We start from the raw sequence: 18,498 nt of genomic DNA, 5'->3' as shown, positions 1-18,498 counted from the left end.
AGTTTTTTTTTTTTAATTTTATTTTCCCTTTCTATTTTAAGGTAATTAATCAGGCATAAATAAAAGGCAAACATAGCCAGCTGGGGTCTGTCCACTTGCCTTGCCACAATCATTCCGAGAATGACGTCATGCATGACATCACTCTCCCGACAGGCAGCGGACTGTCCAACTAACAAAACCCTACACGTGGCAAAATCTACACCGTCTAAAAGTCCCCCCCACCATGACATTACCACATAAACCATATATTATCACACAGTAGACCCAATTTGGCCTTCTTCTAAATCTTTCCATATTCCCCATCTTCACATGCACCCTCTCTCGCAACATTAGCAAATAGCAGGAGAAGAGAAAAAAAAAGAAAAAAGAAAAAAATCCACAACAAAGAAAAAATACAGAGAGAGAGAGAGAGAGAGAGGGAGAGAAAGAAAACAAGAAATATTTATTTCTGGACGTGAATTTGGTAGAAAAATATGAGCAGCATTTTGGAGGTGGAGCGTGACAAGTATAGCATGATTAACTTTGAAGAGACGGAGCTCCGCCTGGGATTACCAGGTGGAAGTGCCGGAAATGATGGTGAGCTGGCAGCCAAGAATGGTGGGAAGAGAGGGTTCTCAGAAACCGTTGATTTGAAGCTCAATCTATCTTCCAAGGAATCTGCTGGAAAGAATGAAGTCGATGAGAAGATGAAGAAGAAGAGTGTTGTTCCTCCCTCTAATGATCCTGCAAAGCCACCAGCCAAGTAAGTTTAATTTTCTTCCATTTTTTTTTTATCTCTACTATTGTTAATTTTCTCTTCTATTTATGTTGATTTTTCTTTTTTTGTAAGTTAATTATATTCCTGGTTGCTTTTTTACTACAAGCCCTTGATTCTTCTTCTTCTTCTTCTTCTTCTTCTTCTTTATGGATTTCAACTTGTTTTTATTGAAGACAGGAAAGACTTTATTTTCATCATCATGATCTTCTTCTTCTTCTTACTACTTATTCATGATATGGGTTTTTAATTATTTTTATTGAAGAAATGAAATAATTTATTTTCATCGTCATCGTCATCATCATCATCTCTTCTTCTTTGTTGTTATTATTATAATAATTATATATTTAGTTATTGTCATTAAATTAGTGAACGACTTTATGGGGTTTACATCCTAGACTCGTGAGTAATCCTATTGGACTTTTCAAGGCTTTGGTTGGTTGTCGGGAAGATGTAGGAAAAGAACAAAACATTTGGAATCTTTTTTCTTTTCTCAACAACCAAACAATTCAAACGTGAAGCAAGGACCATGGGAATTGGGAAAGATAGTCCAATACAGCTAGCTAACTCACCTGACCCATCCTTTTAACTAACTAAAAATAAATAAAATAAAATAGTATATATATTTTTTAGGAAATATTAATTAAGGAAAAAAAATTAAATTTTAGGATATTAACATGATCATGATCATGAATTAATATTTGATCTTTTAATGTTTGGGATACATGCATGGACGCTCTACAATATCTTATAATGTAATTAAGGATGCATGTAAACTTTGTGTTTCAGGGCTCAAGTGGTGGGATGGCCACCCGTCCGATCATTCCGAAGGAACATCGTGAACGTCCAGAAGAACAGTAACGACGAAGCCGACAAGGCTAGCGGCAGTACTGCAGCCTTTGTCAAGGTTAGCATGGATGGTGCACCATATTTACGTAAGGTGGACTTGCGGCTCTACAAGAGCTACCAGGAACTTTCTGATGCCCTAGGCAAAATGTTCAGCTCCTTCACCATTGGTAATATTCCATTACTACTCGTTTAAAAAAACGATATTTACTCACGTATGTGTGACGGGGATTTCTTATATGTCGGGTTTGGTGGATGAAACGCGAATACTTGTCTGGTATATGACATTTTAAGATTAAAATGTTTGGCTAAAACAAATGGTTATCTTGTTGGTGAAGGTAATTGTGGATCACAAGGGATGAAGGATTTCATGAACGAGAGCAAATTGATAGATCTCTTGAATGGTTCCGAGTACGTGCCAACTTACGAGGACAAGGATGGAGATTGGATGCTTGTTGGTGACGTGCCATGGGAGTAAGTTCTAGCTTCTTCTTCTTCTTTTGTATTTATTTCATGTTTATGTTTATGTTAGTAAATAAAATGTACGTGTTGTTTCTTTTGTTGTGCAGGATGTTTGTTAATTCATGCAAGCGCTTGCGGATAATGAAAGGATCTGAAGCAATTGGACTTGGTTAGTTATAACTTTGATTAACGTACATTTGTATTAATTACCTTAAAATCTTATCATTAATTAATTAATATATATGAGTTTTATTTAATTTTTACAGCACCGAGAGCGGTGGAGAAATGCAAGAACAGAAGCTGAAAGTGGGGGGTTTTTCCGATCTGTTCTTTCCGACCGGCTCGAGAGAGGCCGAGCAGGGGGGTTTGGATGTGTCTGTTGTACCATGTCTTTTTGTTTCCTCTTTTCTTTTTCTTTTTTTAATATTTAGAAGCATATGAGAGACATATTAATGGAGATTTGTTAGGGAACAAGAAGCAAATAATATAGAAGATGTTTATAAGACCTTGCTCATGTTCATGTGTATTAATTTTTCTTTTTCTTTTTCTTTTTTAATGGTTTGTATAATAAAAATGTCAACGTTTTCTTGTTGTCATGACTCATGAGTATTTTATTTTTATTTTTTGGTCCCCCGACCCGGCCTACAAATTTTCAATGGGATTTATTTTATGTGGTGTATGATGAGATTCCATGAATTATTCGTACCTTTATATATAATTAATATTTTATTGTATTTTATGTGATTGGTTGAGGAGGCAATCACTATGATCCATGAACAAAGTGATAAGGTGGAGCATAGCCATGTGCATTTTGTCGAGAGCATTATCGTTTTGAATGGCATATGTCTTGTCAACCTTTTTCCTTTTTTTTTAACTTTATTTTTTTCAAGATTAATCTGCACATTAAGAATTTTTCATTCTCATCTTTTTTTAGCTTCCTTTTGAGGATAGTGACAGCTTTTATAATCCTTAAAATTTGCTAATTATTAGGCCAATTGACCTCCTTTTTTCTTCATGTGTCATTGTTTTATAACTAATTAACTCCATAAACTAATTTTTTTTTTAAAAAAAAATTATTTTACTCTTATACTATTGAGTTGATGTATCAGTAGTACTTATTGACTCTCTCTCATGAACACGCCTAATAATATGAGAATAAAATGAACAAAAACAAAACCCTAGCTGTTAATGTAGTATTGATTTGAGGAATCTACATGTATATGGACTTGGTGTCTTTGTTAGGGATCATGATGATCCAATCAGTTAGCGAATAGGCAAGTGGATGGGATTCTTTATTTTTATTTTATATTTTTGAAGTTGTTGTTAATTTATTACTTCTTCAAGATTGGGATTATAATGGTTATTTAATGGAAACGAACTGGGTAAATGCAGGGCTTGGTTGGAAACATGTGCCAAAAAGATTCTCCAACATAAACTAGGGATTTGTGAAATCTGTGATTTCCCTCTCAAGAATCTGAACTGGGGATTTGGTGAATATCTCCTTTTGATGTCCAACACAAAACTAGGGATTTGCAAAATATGGTCTTCTCCTTTACACTATCATCACCTATGACCTATGGTCCTATACTGCCCCCTTGCTCAGAAAAATAAAAGAGGAAGGAAAACAACTCTACCTTGCACGACAAGGTAGAGTTGTTAATTTATTACTTCTTCAAGATTGGGATTATAATGGTTATTTAATGGAAACGAACTGGGTAAATGCAGGGCTTGGTTGGAAACATGTGCCAAAAAGATTCTCCAACATAAACTAGGGATTTGTGAAATCTGTGATTTCCCTCTCAAGAATCTGAACTGGGGATTTGGTGAATATCTCCTTTTGATGTCCAACACAAAACTAGGGATTTGCAAAATATGGTCTTCTCCTTTACACTATCATCACCTATGACCTATGGTCCTATACTGCCCCCTTGCTCAGAAAAATAAAAGAGGAAGGAAAACAACTCTACCTTGCACGACAACACGAGATTTTTTTATATTATTTTTATCAGTAGTAGTACTGTTGTTGTTTTTCAGTCTTCAACCTGGTAAAAGATTATTGTAATTAAAAATAGTGGTTAAAATCTAGATCTCCTTCTATGGGAAAAAGAAAAGTTACCTAATTGTAATGATCAAGTATGGTACAATCTCTAGGCAGCTAGAAAAATTTACTTTAGAATGAGACTCTTTGATTGTAATTTTAACTTTACATTCTAATGTTTTAAATTGACATATTGAGCATATAATTTCTGATACTATCTCCCTTCTCCCGGCCTCCTCTCTTTGGGAGGTTAGGAAAGTTCACAGAAGTATAAACTTCTATGCCCATTATGTGGCATATTGGGCCGCGACAAGAGTTATCTTAGGTTGCATTCCCACATTTTTTTTCTCTCTTTCTATCCTCATTTATAGTGGTAAAGATCTACCTCATTCTCTCCCCTCCTAGTGAGGGGGGTTTTGTATGTTTTTTATTTTATTATTATTATTATTATTATTTTCTATGAAGCAGTTTATGGTATAATATGTTTATGGGGACCCAAAAAAAAAAAAAGTATGGTATAATATGTTTATGGGGATCAAATCAACAACCAAGAACCACATAGGGTGTAGTGGCATTTGGATTGTATTAGTGGGGATTAGATTCCAAGGTTGAATCTCGCAATGAGAAGCGCATGGGGTTATTGGCTTGAAGGTGTTGCTAGAGTCCTTGGTAGGATTGGTATTAAGCTATGATTCAATCGGTTTTAAGAGAACGTCTGCGGTTTCTATCGTCGAAGCCCCTCGTGAGCGATACCCAATATACAGGTGTTACCATGGCTATACCCAAGTAAAGTAGACACTCTAATTATCCTTCTTGCATTTTACAATTAGAAAAAGAGAAAAAAAAAAAGAAGAAAGAAAAGACAAGAAGGTATGTTCAACACTTTATTGGCGGAAGTTTGAATACTGACCTAATGCTTGGGTGGGGGATAACGAATAATTCTAAAAGTCCTAAGAATGATGTAGCTATTAAAATCGTCATTTGATCAAAATCTAATAATGATCAATCACAAACCCAATAACGAATTTAATAGCCACATCATTCTTGGAGGGACTCAAGAGGGACACAAGAGGGACTTGTAGTTTGGCGCACTGTAATTTGGGAATTAGGATCCACTCCATTTCATTTGAACTATCCAACTAGTTATAATAGAAGGGTATTTTTGTTCACTCAAAAAGTGTAACTAACTAGAAATTCTCCGGTTTATTTGAACTGGAGAAGATCCTGTTCTGTAATTCAAGGATTAGTTCTAGGTGCGAGGTTTCTCTTCGTTATTAAAAAAAAAAAGTAAAATATTATTGTTTTTGTTCTTGGGGACATTTCCACCGTAAAATCCTTGTGTATTACTCTTATAAACTTTGAAAATGTTACAATAACAAAATTATAAGTTATTTTTTTCTTGAATCTTAAAATAATTTTCCATAAAATAAAATGGATTTTCTTATAAAACAGAAAATGGCCACACCCCATAGTCTACACGCCGTCCCGCTATTCTGTACATTGTTAAGAGAGAAATTTTGTCGCACAGCCACAACTCACAACGACATGTCAACACCATTGACAAGAGGTTGGTGGATGATGTGGCAGTTGACACGTTGGGCTCTGAAGTCCAGTTGGAGTTCCAGTGGACTTTTCGTTCTAATTCTATCTACCTGGGCCCCGCCCAACACGGGTTTCATTCTGAGGCCCATTCAAAATTCCATCCACTGCCCCTATTAATCAGCCTCAATGCACGGGTTCAAAATTCAAAACACGGGTTTAATGATGTAATGCACTCGTGTCATCTTTATATATATATATATAAAATTCCATCTACTGCCCCTAATCAGCCTCAATGCACGGGTTCAAAATTCAAAACACGGGTTTAATGATGTAATGCACTCGTATCATATATATATATATATATATATAATAACGCATAAAGAGAATAATGCACTTAGGATTACCCTTTACTCTTTTGGAACATCTCTCATCACAAAATTAATTAGTCTATTGAGGTTTTCGTATGGGATTTTTTTTTTAATGAATTCGTCATTGCTTCTCAAACAAATTCAACAATTTGAAAAAAAAATTTGAGTATCGTTTTTTTTTGTTCTTTTTCTTTATGAAAAATGGGATCTTCCTTACCTTTTTTTCCCTTTGACCAATGGACGACTCTTTTTATTTATTTATTTTTGTCGTGAACTTCATGAATTACTAGAATAACTATATTTCACCTTCCGCTAAAAAATATGACCGTTAGAAAAAAAAAAGACGAATCTTAAAAAATATGACTATTAGAAAAAGATAAGTTTCAAAAAGTATGACAGTTAGAAAATGACAAAATTTTAAATAAATATGATTGTTGGAAAATTTTTTTTTTTTAAAAAAAATTAAATAAAATAATGAAAGTGAATAACAAAAATGCTGAGTCAAATGTATATGCTTTTAAAAAAATAAGTAGCTAAAATAGAAAAAAAAAAAATTATTTTTTAGCTAAATATTTTTTGAGCCTCATGAAAATTTTATACACCAAAGGACACTTCTAAATCTAAAATTTTGTCCAATTCCGTAAGAGATGGTTCTTGCTTCTTGGACCCAGAAAATATAAGATATCAAAGAGTAAAAGTATCAGCCAATTCAACACAGTGACAGGAAAGTGTATCCACTGCCCCCCCTTTTTTCTCCTTAATTTATGTATTAAAAACTTGTTTTCGTTTCCTATAGAAGCCTATATAAAAGTGTATCCAATTCAAAGAGTAAAAGTGTATCCAAGGCTATATAAGATATCAAAGAGTAAAACTATCAGCCAATTCAACACAGTGACAGGAAGTGTTTCCAATGCCCCCCCTTTTTACTCCTTAAAACTTGTTTTCGTTTTCCTATAGAAGGCTATATTATATATACCCCTGCAGCCACTCAAAAGCCTCATATATGTGTAGTAAATCACAATGAAACATGTTCTCAACTCAACACCACCAATATGGAAGGGATGTTGCAATGTAGTGTTTGTTGATTAAGTGCCTACAAGGGGGTGGATGTACAAACAACTGTGTACCTGTTTCAGAACTCAATGATCATGAGCATGATAAACAGGATTAGCTTCAAGCTGCTCAGCAAATTTATGGAGGATCTCCTTCAAGAGTTTTCCCAATTCATCCTTCTTCTCTAACTCCACAGCACTTTTGTTGTTCTTCACATCAGCAAAGACTACATCATAGAGAAGAACCACTGCCTCATTGGCTTCTGATGGTGGCAAGCCCAACCCTTTCCAATTTCTTTCAAGGAAGCCCCTCAATAACTCAACATTCCCTAGGCCATCCTTTCCAGTATGCTTTTCCTCCAACATCTTCTCTACAATATGGTTTAATTTCTCCTCATCATCCAAAATCTGTAAATAATTAAGAGTTTATCACAACTAATCAATAAAAGAAATATTTCTTGATAAGCCTTAAGACCAATTGTCACTAAATTCCAAACTCATTGGAAAAAGACCAGAAACATTATTGAGTTGCAATCAAGGAAAATTTTGAAATCCAGTTCGGCCATTGATCCAATCAAGGACTAGGATAGTCAAAAACTATGTCAAAAGGCATGGACAACCTGTCTGCCAATGCCAAAAGGTTGAATTTAAGTTAACACGATTATTGTTTCTTCAAATTTACAGTAACGTATACCTTCTAAGTACTTATCAATCTTTTGTCCTTTAAATTGTATATGTTAGATTTTCTTTAGCAAGTCAATTGACCAAAGCAAATTAATTGATTTAATGTTGAAACAAATAACTTGTCCAGGACTTTATCAGAGTTTCTTCCCTGAAGTGCCTCTGTTCCAAAGCGCTACCAACCAGATATGGTGATCCAGGATTCCAAATATTTTCAAATAGTGTCAACAAGTCAACACAAGCCAATATTATCCTTAAAATAATATGACGCCAATCTCTAGAATTCCCACAAATATCTGAACTATAGGAAATGATTCTTAAGATTATTGCAAACCTCCATATGTTATTCGAGAATGACAGCAGATCCTCCCCTTTTCTTTTATATATTAAAAGTTAAGTTTTGTCATTCAAATTACAATCTCATATTTTCTAACCAGAAACAAATTCCGCATTGTTTCTTGAATTGAGAAGTATACCCAAGGAGTGGTAATGCCTCAACTCCCCAAAAGAAAGTAGACTTCACTGAAGAAGTTCTTGAGTAAATACATTTAGGTATATTTAACTGAAGGAACAAGTCTATTGGCAAAAAATAGCAATAGACGAACCAAAGGAAAAGATAATTTGTTATAATTAGTGAAAACATAACTAAAAGAAAAGATCGGGATAACCAACTACCTTTTTCAGCTTAGAACCATTAATGACTTTGATATTCTGGGTGAAAACAACAGGCTTTGCCGCCAAGGCTTCCGCTAATTCTTGAAGAATAGGCTGGAGCAATTGCGCAAATTGTGCTTGACCCAATTCTTCTTCTCCCTCTGCCCCGTGTTTCCTCAAGATTTCATTTAACTGAGGGAATTCTGTTCAATCACACTCTGTAAGTTTGGATTGAGAATCTTTGCATGTATGGAACTCATAATTAATAAAATTTAAGAGTCTAGACTAGATTATCAAGTTTGTTGCCAGTCTCAATGTGCGCTCGGTACTATTGTCAAACTTTCCACCAATTGTCATCTGGAGTTGGAAGCCATTAATAAGAGGCTTGATCTTGCCTCCATAATAATGCCTGGACAGTCATTACCAATTCCAGGCAAACATACCTAATTGTATTCCATGGCAAAATCAACTCATTTGAGTCCTTTAAATTGGAACATCCCAACCAATTTACAGATTTATGGCTCCATATTGGTATTCACTAAGCATAAGCATTCTAAGATGATATCCCACCTATGGTATTTAGGATAAGAAATTCTAACAATTTCAACTCATCTGAGTCCTTTAAATTGGAGCATGCCTCAAAAAACACAAACCAATTTGCAGATTTCTAGCTTTATATTGGGATTCAATAGGCACAGGAATTCTGATATGAGATTCAATTGTCTCTGCCATTGCCTTTAGGAGATAATGCAATTACCAGTAGTGAGTAGAAGATGTTACACAATTCCAGGAAGTGCATTTCATTTGTTATAATGATTTCTTTTTCTTAATTGAATTTTTCCCCTTACATCATTCCTTTTTTCCCTTTCTTTCTCTATCTCTCTTTATGCAATGATTTCAAATCCACAAGTGAATCATCAGAAGAATATATGGTGAATTTAGCTTTAACCAAAAAAACCAAACTCGATTTACTGGTGCCAAATCCACTATCCATACACAGTGAATCCAAACATTATATATTCAACAATAATCCTCGAAATCACAAAAAAGCAATCTGAAATATAAAAGCGAACCTGAGAAAGGAGGAACACCCATGTCAACCCCCATGTGGACAAGAGCATTCCGTATCTCACCCTTGCTGATCTTCCCCTTATCTTCTGCATCTAAATCGGTGAACAAATTCTCTGCTATCATCGCAAAATCATCCTCGTCCTCCAAAAACAATCGAAGAATGTTTCCATTCAATGTCACTATGACAAGTGGATCATCTGACCAAAATAAGTCACATATAAGCACATATCTCTTTCAATTCAGAAATAACATAACATGAAAAAATATTGTGCACTCAGACTAACATGCAAATATGTGGATTAATTGTTTCAAACAATTAATTTCTCTTTTCTTTCTTTCCTTATCCTTTTTTTTTTTTGTACATTCCACTGTTTCTCAGCATGAAACACTGATGAACAAAATGATTCATATTGTTTTAGATCATATGATATTTGAGAAAGTTGATTTTTTTTTTTTTTTTTCCTTTCTTACATTTTCTCAGCAATCAAACACAGCCAGAGTCCATACTCCTAACAAATTACATTAGACCACGATTACACCATTGGCCTTTAAGCTCAGCTATAGACACATGCATACACACTCATCCACACATACCAACACAGATGTATGAGTATAAAAATCGATAAATAATCACGATTCAAAGATCCAAGCACTCAGATCCTTTCTTTTCCCTTGTTCCATATTTTCTCAACAACCAAACATCGCAGTAGGTAAAAAGAAAAAGAAAAAAAAAAAAGAAAAAGCTCACGCGGTTTCTGACTATGTGATATTCAAACATGTTGATTTTCTTTCTGCCTCTCACAATTTCCTAGCAACCAAGCACAACCGAAGCCGACTCTGAAACGTTTCAGATCAGGCGATCATCGGATCAAGCTCAATCAACTATTCTCTCACATATATTAAAAAACTCAGTTTTCTTATACTAATCTCAGTGTCCCGATGTTACTCAAACATGCCATGCTATCTCAAAATGTATACACGTAGAGCGGTAGAGGTACCTTTTAGTTGATCGGCGATGGCAGAGTGGTAGTCTGAAAGATATTGGGAGACTTGGTCTCGGCCGAGTTGGGTGCGGCTGAAGGAGACGACGTCGTCGACGTGGATGCGTCTGAGAGCGGAGCGCTTTAGAGTATCGGGCAATGAGATGCCGAAGAGAGCCGAGGAGGCTCTTGATTCGGCCAGGTCCAAGACCTCGCCGCCTGTCAAAGCGACGTCGCCTCCCGGCAGAGTCAGGTCCAGCGATCTCAGCTGGCTCCCGTCCAGGATGGTCAACACTCCGTCTGACATTTTCACAGCGAGAGAGCGAGAGACTTGGCAATGAAGTTGTGCAGCACGGTGGTTTGAAAGGCTTCGGTGTCTGAAATGTACAAATTTTTGTTTGGCACTTTTCATTTCCTTTTGATATGCGATGACTTTATTTATTTATTTATTTATTTATTTTTCAGAAAATAAAAAATATCCCCGGTTTCTATTTCAAAGATAAATAAAAAAATCTATGGGTTTTTATCCTTTAAAAAATCACTTCTTTATCAGTTTTTTGGTTCATTTTGTCAACCGACGTTTTCGTCACGTCAACAAGAGCAAGGCGCCTAATAAAAATCAACACTTGCAATTTATGTGAAATTTTAATTATATCTAACTACTAAATAAATAAAAAATAATATTCAAAAAATGAAGGTTGTTAATTATATATATATATATATATATATATATATATATATATATATTTAATTTTAGGTAGGAGAAAGTGAACCGTCAATATTGACTAGAAATTTTTTTTTTTTAATTCAATTACTTCATCATAAGTTGTATGACAGTTGTATAATGATATGTAAAATAATTGCTGATGCAAAAAATCAATCAGTGACCATTTATGCCTAATCGTCGATTTGAAATTCCTATAAAACAACCAAACATCAGAGTAATGCGCTGTGATGGGGAGAGAGGAGGCGACGCCATCTCTGACAATGCTTAAGTTAGTAAATACATATGATGAAAATGGAAGAGGTAGATGAAGATTAGAAGATGAGAGCGTACATGGTTTAGACTCCTACTGACCTTATGTAGGCAATGTATTATTTATGTCGTGTGCCTTTGTAAGGCAATTGTCGTCTCACAACCATTGATTTGGCATTTGATTTGCGGGTGATTTTGATTTGCCTTCCTTCAATGAATCCTCTTTTCTAAGTGGGTGGATACGTTGCTTTTCATACAAGATGGTTGCTTGATAAAGCCTTTCCTTTCTCGAAGTGTGCTTCACGTAATGTTGGGTTTTGATGAACTTGTTGGTCCTTTTGGCGTCACGTTTGGATTGACTGTTTTGTGGGCCTGGTGGGTTTAGTGTCTGAGCCCCATACTTCAATTCTTGCAACTTGCAAGGATTTCAGACGGAGGATTAGGCATGGGTAGTAGTAGTACTAATTGAATTTCTGCATCAACAATAACATTAATCATTTTTAAAGGGTGAAAACCTAATGAATTATTTTTTAAACGAGTAAAAACTCATGGGTTTTTTTTTTTTTTTTTTTGGGGTTTTAGGTAGGAGAAAGTTAAACCTAATGAATTATTTTTTTATTTAATTCAATCCATTAAGCTGGAATGTGTTTTTAGATCATACGATTTTCATATAATTCTTACATATATCTTTAATATAGTATTTTGAATAAAACTTTGTCCATTGCCTAATATATTGATTTCCTTATTTGGGCTGTAACTTTCTCGTTATCCTCCGTCAAAAACCACCCCATCACACTGTGGGCCCAGTAGAAAGCCCATAACTATAAGCACACGCTAACCCAGAACTCCAAATATCTTCAAAAGAAAGATTGCCAAATCCCTGTTCAATTTGTTTAGGGTATGTTTGGGAGTGCGTTTTTTTAAAAATTATTTGAATTTTTAAACTAAATCGCAATTTTAGAATGTTTGAGATTGCTTTTTAAAATTGTGAAAAAATTCGCGATTTCTATAAGCTGACTAAAGGGTAATTATTTAAAAAAGTGCAAATTTAAACAAAAATCACGATTTTGCTTAAAACAATATTTGGCGCAATATTTACCTATTTGGTCATGAAACCGCAATTATATGCTAATGTTATCCAAATACTCAATTGATAAAAAAAAATACTTCTTAACATGTTTTACCAAATGCCTATACGATTTTAAAAGTAGCGATTTCAAAAATCCAATTTTTAAAAACACAATTTTTAAAATCGCATTTATTGAAATTGTACTCCCAAACGGATTAAAAGGTAAAATATTTTTTTAAATTACGATGTATATATTACTACCTGATAAATGCTCATATTAGGTTTTTAAATATGTTATCCTATCATTTAAGATTTTAAATAACGGGGCATCATCTATACCCTTAGATATAATAAAATACATTTTTATTAATTAAATAACTCATTTTCATTTCACTTGAAATTGAGATGGTCCTTGTCCATACAAGGTGCTGCGTCATTTAAAATTTAAAAAATAACGTGATATTATGCATGTCATGCGATAACATATACACCATTAAATTTATAAAATCTAATATGAATAATAAAAGGGATAATCTTTTCACTTTATATTCTTAACTTGCTAGCCATTTGAAATCTAAACTATGCTAATTTATTTATGGTTTATGATTTTTTTTTTTTTTTAGCAATATTAGAATTTAAGATCCAGATTTATCTTTTATATATATATATATATATATATATATATATATATTTTCATGTAGGTCAAATCTCGAGGAATTTTTATGATTGAAATTTTTTTATATAAACTCAACATAAAATTTGCAAGTTAAAGTTGATGAGTTTAACCTGTTTTATTAAATAGGCTGAGTTATGATTGACCTATATATATAGTCTTATACTCATACCATGACACGACTTGAAGCTAATATGCAAACACAAATTAATTATCACTATTCTAACATTTACAAATTATTGGGGCCACGATAAGAAAATTAATTAATAAAGCATTTAAGCATATTAATTGGATCGTTGCTTTAACATGATAATTGAATCCAGCAGGGTCCTGGTCAATTCTCCTTATCTCCTTACTAGATTGTCAAAACTTAATTAGGGGATCGGTTAGAGAGCGAATCTTTATTAATTAGTGGACAAAAATACCATCTACTATAACTAACTAGATATTATCCAGTTTATTTGAGATAGAGAAGATCCTAATTCAAATTGAATATTAGAGAACAAATCTTGATTGTGACTTTCTTGAGAAACAAACAAATAATTAATAGAAGCTATTATTTTTGTTTTTGATGGAAGAATTCATGGAAGATTTTCCCTTGCAAATTTTGCGATGTGTCCAATGGATAATATCATAATACCATTACATAAAAAACCATTCCAACATCTAATTAAGCCCATACAACCCATATTGATACAAATTTCAACCCAAAAACTATGGGAAATGGTCAAAATAATGTTGTGATGTTACAAACATTGGTTATTATTTCTCATTGATAATTTTTCTCTTGACCGTTTGACATCAAGTCTTCTTATATGAATTTTATGAAAAAATATTTCATCTTACATTTTTCTAACCGTTGGTAATTAAGTCACCATCATGAGTTTTGATTTTCACCGTTTGTCATTTATTGATGGGCTTTAAGAAAAAAAATTCTTCTTGCATTGCATTTTAACCGTTGGCTTTAAGAGAAAAAAAAAAAAATTAAAAACTCCTCTTGCATTGCTTTTTAACCGTTGGATTTAAGAGGAAAAATTCCTCTTGCATTGCTTTTTGACCTTTTTTTTTTTGTTTTTTTTTTTTAAATTGAAAAGTGGAAAAGGTTACAAGGGGGTGCTTTTTGACCTTTGGTTATTAATGGTATTAGTAAAAGCAAGGAGCTCAATTTTTTTCATAAATTGAGCCCACCTACTAGCTCTATGACTCACTCCTTTGGCAGCATCTTTCTTCTTCCAACAAATTTTATTTTCATAAGCCGTTGAGCTATATTTTGGTCTTTTTTTTTTTTTTTTGATGGGTTTGTCTCTCATCTTCTTTGATCAAAGGGTTATTTATTTGATCTTCGTTATTTGAAAGTGCGTCCTTAATGAAGGTAGACGCTATAGTCTAATCCTGGGAGGTTGCGTGTCAAGAGATCCAATCGCACCGAGTTATACACTCCGAGAGGTACAAAATCAACCTTTAAGGACAACACTCTTGCTTGATTCTATAACTTTGTAAAATTTTTCCTTACTCTATTTCTTTATTTATTATATTATATTTATCTTATTGTTAATTATTTAAATTAATATTATTTAACATCAATAAATTTTTTTTGCATCATCCATTTAATTTTACAACAAATAAATGGCTTGAATTGGCTGCTAGAAATGGCGGTTTGGAGTGGCAAAGTGCGCATAATCAAAACTCTACGTAAAAACTGTCTACGTACGCTACACCAACTACGTACGACAATAGTGTAATACTGTTGAAGGCTGGATCGGAACCGTCAAAAGAGAATTGATCAACTATACCATTTGAAGTTGACCAATAGACCTTGAAGTAGTGGATAAGAACTCTTGTACATCAAAAACTGAATTAGTCTTCGAATTCACCACTGTTTCTCTCTCTCAGCCAGCAAGCGAAAAGCTTCCTCTCCATGTTTTGCATTGTCACCAGTTTGCAATTCATCATCATCCAATCTCAGAGGAACTATGAACCTAATCAACAGGCAAATCAAGCTTGTTGTAACGATGTTCAAGCAAACCACGAAAAGAATTCCTCCAAGTTGAATCCCCATTTGTCGTAAACCAGCTGAAGTTCGACCGTTTTGAAGGCCATATGCTAGGCCAATGTACTTTTCCCAGTCAGGCACCATGTAAAACAGGCGGCACAGCTTTGGCACAGCGAAGAAGCCGGTGAGAATGCTGCCAAGGCTTCCGGCAATGGCGTGGGTGTGGAAAATGGCCATGGGGTCATCAACTTGCCTTAAGAAGCTGACCTTCTTGTGGAGCACTATCATTGTGTACCATGGAATGCTTCCTGAGATCAATCCCATCAGGATGGCTGCCCAACCTTGCACAACTCCCGCACAATTTAAACCCGACGTCTAATATTAGAGTTAATAATTTTTTATACAATTCATGAATCTAGCACAAATTTAACACAAAATAGTGAATTATGGTCCAGTTTACATTAGATGTCATCCCATGTAGGAAAAACATTTCTAGGTAAAAAAAAAAAAAAATTACCAATCAACAAAACATTATTATATATATCATGGTCGTGAATGGCAATTCCGTTAATTTACCAGCAGCAGGTGTGATGAAAACCAGACCGGTGATCATTCCCTGTACGGCGCCAATCATGGAGGGCTTGCCAAAGAAGGAGGTGTCAAGGACGATCCACGTGATGAGGCTTGTTGCAGTACACACATGAGTGTTAAGGATGGCTAGAGATGCATCGGTGCTGGCCGCGAACGGACCTCCACCGTTGAATCCTGTCCACCCCATCCAAAGCAAGCCTGCGCCCGCAAGCATCAGAATTATGTTGTTTGGTGAGAAACTCTCCCTATCCTTCTCCGTCCTCGGGCCAACCTAAAAATAAAATAAAATCAGATATGTTTGAAAAATAGAGTTTTAAGTCAAGAATTTTTTTTTAGAAAAACTTTATTTTTAAAGCATGTTTGAGGTTATGCTTAAGGAATAGGGCTTTTAAGTAAAAAAATGTTTTTTTGGTAAAAATTTCATTTTTAAGTTTTTACCAAAAGTGCATTTTAGCCCTTTAAAAGCATTTTCAATTTTTTTATTATCAAATGGATACTTTTTTCTTCAAACATACTTTTTAAGTGTTAAACGTACTTTTAGGCCATTTTAAACGCACACCCAAACAACCCCTTAAGCTTTTGCCAAAATTGCGTTTTGGTCATTTTTATGCTTTTTGGATCCTTAAAAACGCTTTTAATTTTTTTTATCAAACTGAAACTTTTTTCTTCAAATGAACTTTTTAAGTATTAAACGCACTTTTAGGACCCTCAAACGTACACTCAAAAAGGCCCTAAATCTGATAAATGAGTGTATAGCATTATGATAAATGATTTGTGTCAATAATTTACCCATATTTTCTCATATTTTCATATAAATTTAATAAATCAATTATTAGATTTGTGGAGTCTATCATTGACATATGTGAAATTTACATAAGTTCATAATGTAATAGTTAATTTGTAAAATAAAATTAAAAAAATATGAAAAAAAATATTAACACCTATATATATATATATATATATATACAAGTTATTATTCTTACCCAATAAGCTGCGGTAAATCGAGCAACACCGGCAGAGAGATGAATAACATATCCACCCGAAAAATCTATAATCCCAAGCTTCGCCAACCACCCATCAGGGCACCATATCCATATATACTAAACGCACCCACTGTGTACGAAGACGTGACCCAAAGCGGCACAAACAGCATCCATGCACGAAAATTCATCCTACCCAGAAGCGCACCCGCTCTGAGAATCAAAGTAATCCCGGCGAACACTCCCTGAAAGAACACCATCGTCGCCGTCGGGAACGACCCCAGGAACGCCTGCCCGAGAAGAAACTTCTCGTCCAACTCCGCCCCCGCTTAATTTCCCCAAGAAAAGGACGAGCTCGTCGCCAGATGACATCCGGTAGCCCCAGCCGACCCAGCAGAGGAGCACTGCCGCGAAGGCGTAGAAGGCCATGAACGCCGCGTTCACCGCCCATTTAGTTTTCACGAGGCTGCCGTAGAGGATGACCAGGCCCGGTATGCTCTAGAGGCCGACGAGGGTAGCGGCGGTGAGCTGCCACGCGTTGTCGCCCTTGTTCATCCGCTCGGGGCTTGCCTCATCGGGGAAAAGGTTCTTCGGAATTAGCTCCATTGTTGAGAGGGAGATGAGGAGAGAAAGAGAGGGTTTGTATAATGGCTTGCGAGTGCATGTTGTTTCTGTGTGTGTGTGTATGTAGTGGATTACAAGGACGGCAGTGTTGGCAATTGTTGCCTTTAGTTTTGAAATTTCGTTAACGTCAGGTGGTGGTGAAGACGATCGAACGTAGCAGAGCAATCATAGAAGGCCAAATGCATGTGTTTAGAAGAAGACATAAATCCAAAAGGCCGTCCATTTTTAACAATATCAAGCAAAAATAGGAAGAAAGCGACTTATATTTTATATTTTTTTTTTATCTTTTAAAAAACTTCACTTTAGGTCTTTGAATTATCGCGTATATTGAGAAGACTTTCTAAAATTCAGAAACTCTCAATTTACACCATTGAATTTTCAATTTTAATCAATTTACCCCCTCTATTAGTTTTAGCCGTTAACTTCTAACAGAAATGCCTAAAAAGATCAAATTACTTTTTTTTTTTTTTTTTTTTTAGAGGAAAAAATGGGTACAAGGACCCTACAGTACGTGGGTCAATTTTTTTTTTTTAATAACTTTTAATTTTTAATTTAAAATTAAGGGTAAATTTGAAATTTTATAAAAAAATTTAGGGGTATTAATGTCATTTTATCACTTTTAAAGTTTAAAATTTGACTCAGAAGGTAATTGATTGAAATTGAAAGTTTAAGAGTGTAAATTGAGAGTTTTTGAATTTTGGAGGTTTCTCAAAACGTGCGGTAGTTTAGGGGACTAAAGTAGAGTTTTTTTTTTTTTTTTTTTTTTTTTTTTTTTTAAACTTTAACTTTTCTCAATTTTGCTTTTCAAAAACATTTTTTAGTTTATCCAAAAAAAAAAAAAAAACTTTTTCAATACTTTTTCACATGTGGACCCATAAACAACATTTCTAAATGTTAATTTTTTCATAAACTCTTTTCTTTTTTTTTTTTAAAAAAATAAAATAAAATCCAAAACCAATAACTTTATATATATTATCGAAAACTGCATGTACCCATCGGTCCACAATTTCTGTAGCCTTTTTTCCCTAGAAGATATTGTGTGTATGATTATGGTTTTGAAAAGTATTTTTTGATTCAACTTTGAAAAAAGTATTTTTGATGCGATACAAAAGTGTAAAGCATTTTTTTTTTCTATTAAAAAAGT

The 18,498-nt window shown here is 34.3% G+C and overlaps 2 protein-coding genes and 1 pseudogene across 2 annotated transcripts; 1 reads left to right on the top strand and 2 right to left on the bottom strand.

Moving 5' to 3' along the window:
* The first annotated feature begins 270 nt into the window (after positions 1 to 270).
* Positions 271 to 2,567, top strand: IAA16 (indoleacetic acid-induced protein 16). Its single transcript, XM_059582623.2, has 5 exons — positions 271 to 742; positions 1,544 to 1,770; positions 1,939 to 2,074; positions 2,170 to 2,231; positions 2,329 to 2,567. The coding sequence occupies exons 1-5, from the start codon at positions 474 to 476 to the stop codon at positions 2,364 to 2,366; spliced, it is 732 nt and encodes a 243-aa protein (XP_059438606.2). The 5' UTR covers positions 271 to 473; the 3' UTR covers positions 2,367 to 2,567.
* A 4,267-nt stretch (positions 2,568 to 6,834) lies between these two features.
* On the bottom strand, positions 6,835 to 10,854 carry LOC132170959 (calcium-binding EF hand family protein). Its single transcript, XM_059582121.2, has 4 exons — positions 10,467 to 10,854; positions 9,471 to 9,665; positions 8,419 to 8,600; positions 6,835 to 7,470 (listed from the first exon to the last, which is right to left on the bottom strand). Exons 1-4 carry the CDS (start codon positions 10,753 to 10,755, stop codon positions 7,150 to 7,152), a joined length of 987 nt encoding a protein of 328 aa, XP_059438104.2. The 5' UTR covers positions 10,756 to 10,854; the 3' UTR covers positions 6,835 to 7,149.
* Positions 10,855 to 14,953: 4,099 nt separating this feature from the next.
* On the bottom strand, positions 14,954 to 17,339 carry LOC132172755 (ammonium transporter 2 member 4-like; annotated as a pseudogene).
* Between the last annotated feature and the right edge of the window lie 1,159 nt (positions 17,340 to 18,498).

This window comes from Corylus avellana, chromosome 1, assembly GCF_965113065.1.
Source record: "Corylus avellana chromosome 1, dhCorAvel1.hap1.2, whole genome shotgun sequence".
NCBI lineage: Eukaryota > Viridiplantae > Streptophyta > Magnoliopsida > Fagales > Betulaceae > Corylus > Corylus avellana.
The sequence above is the reverse complement of the archived record's forward strand: the minus strand, read 5'-3'. Positions and strand labels throughout refer to the sequence as shown.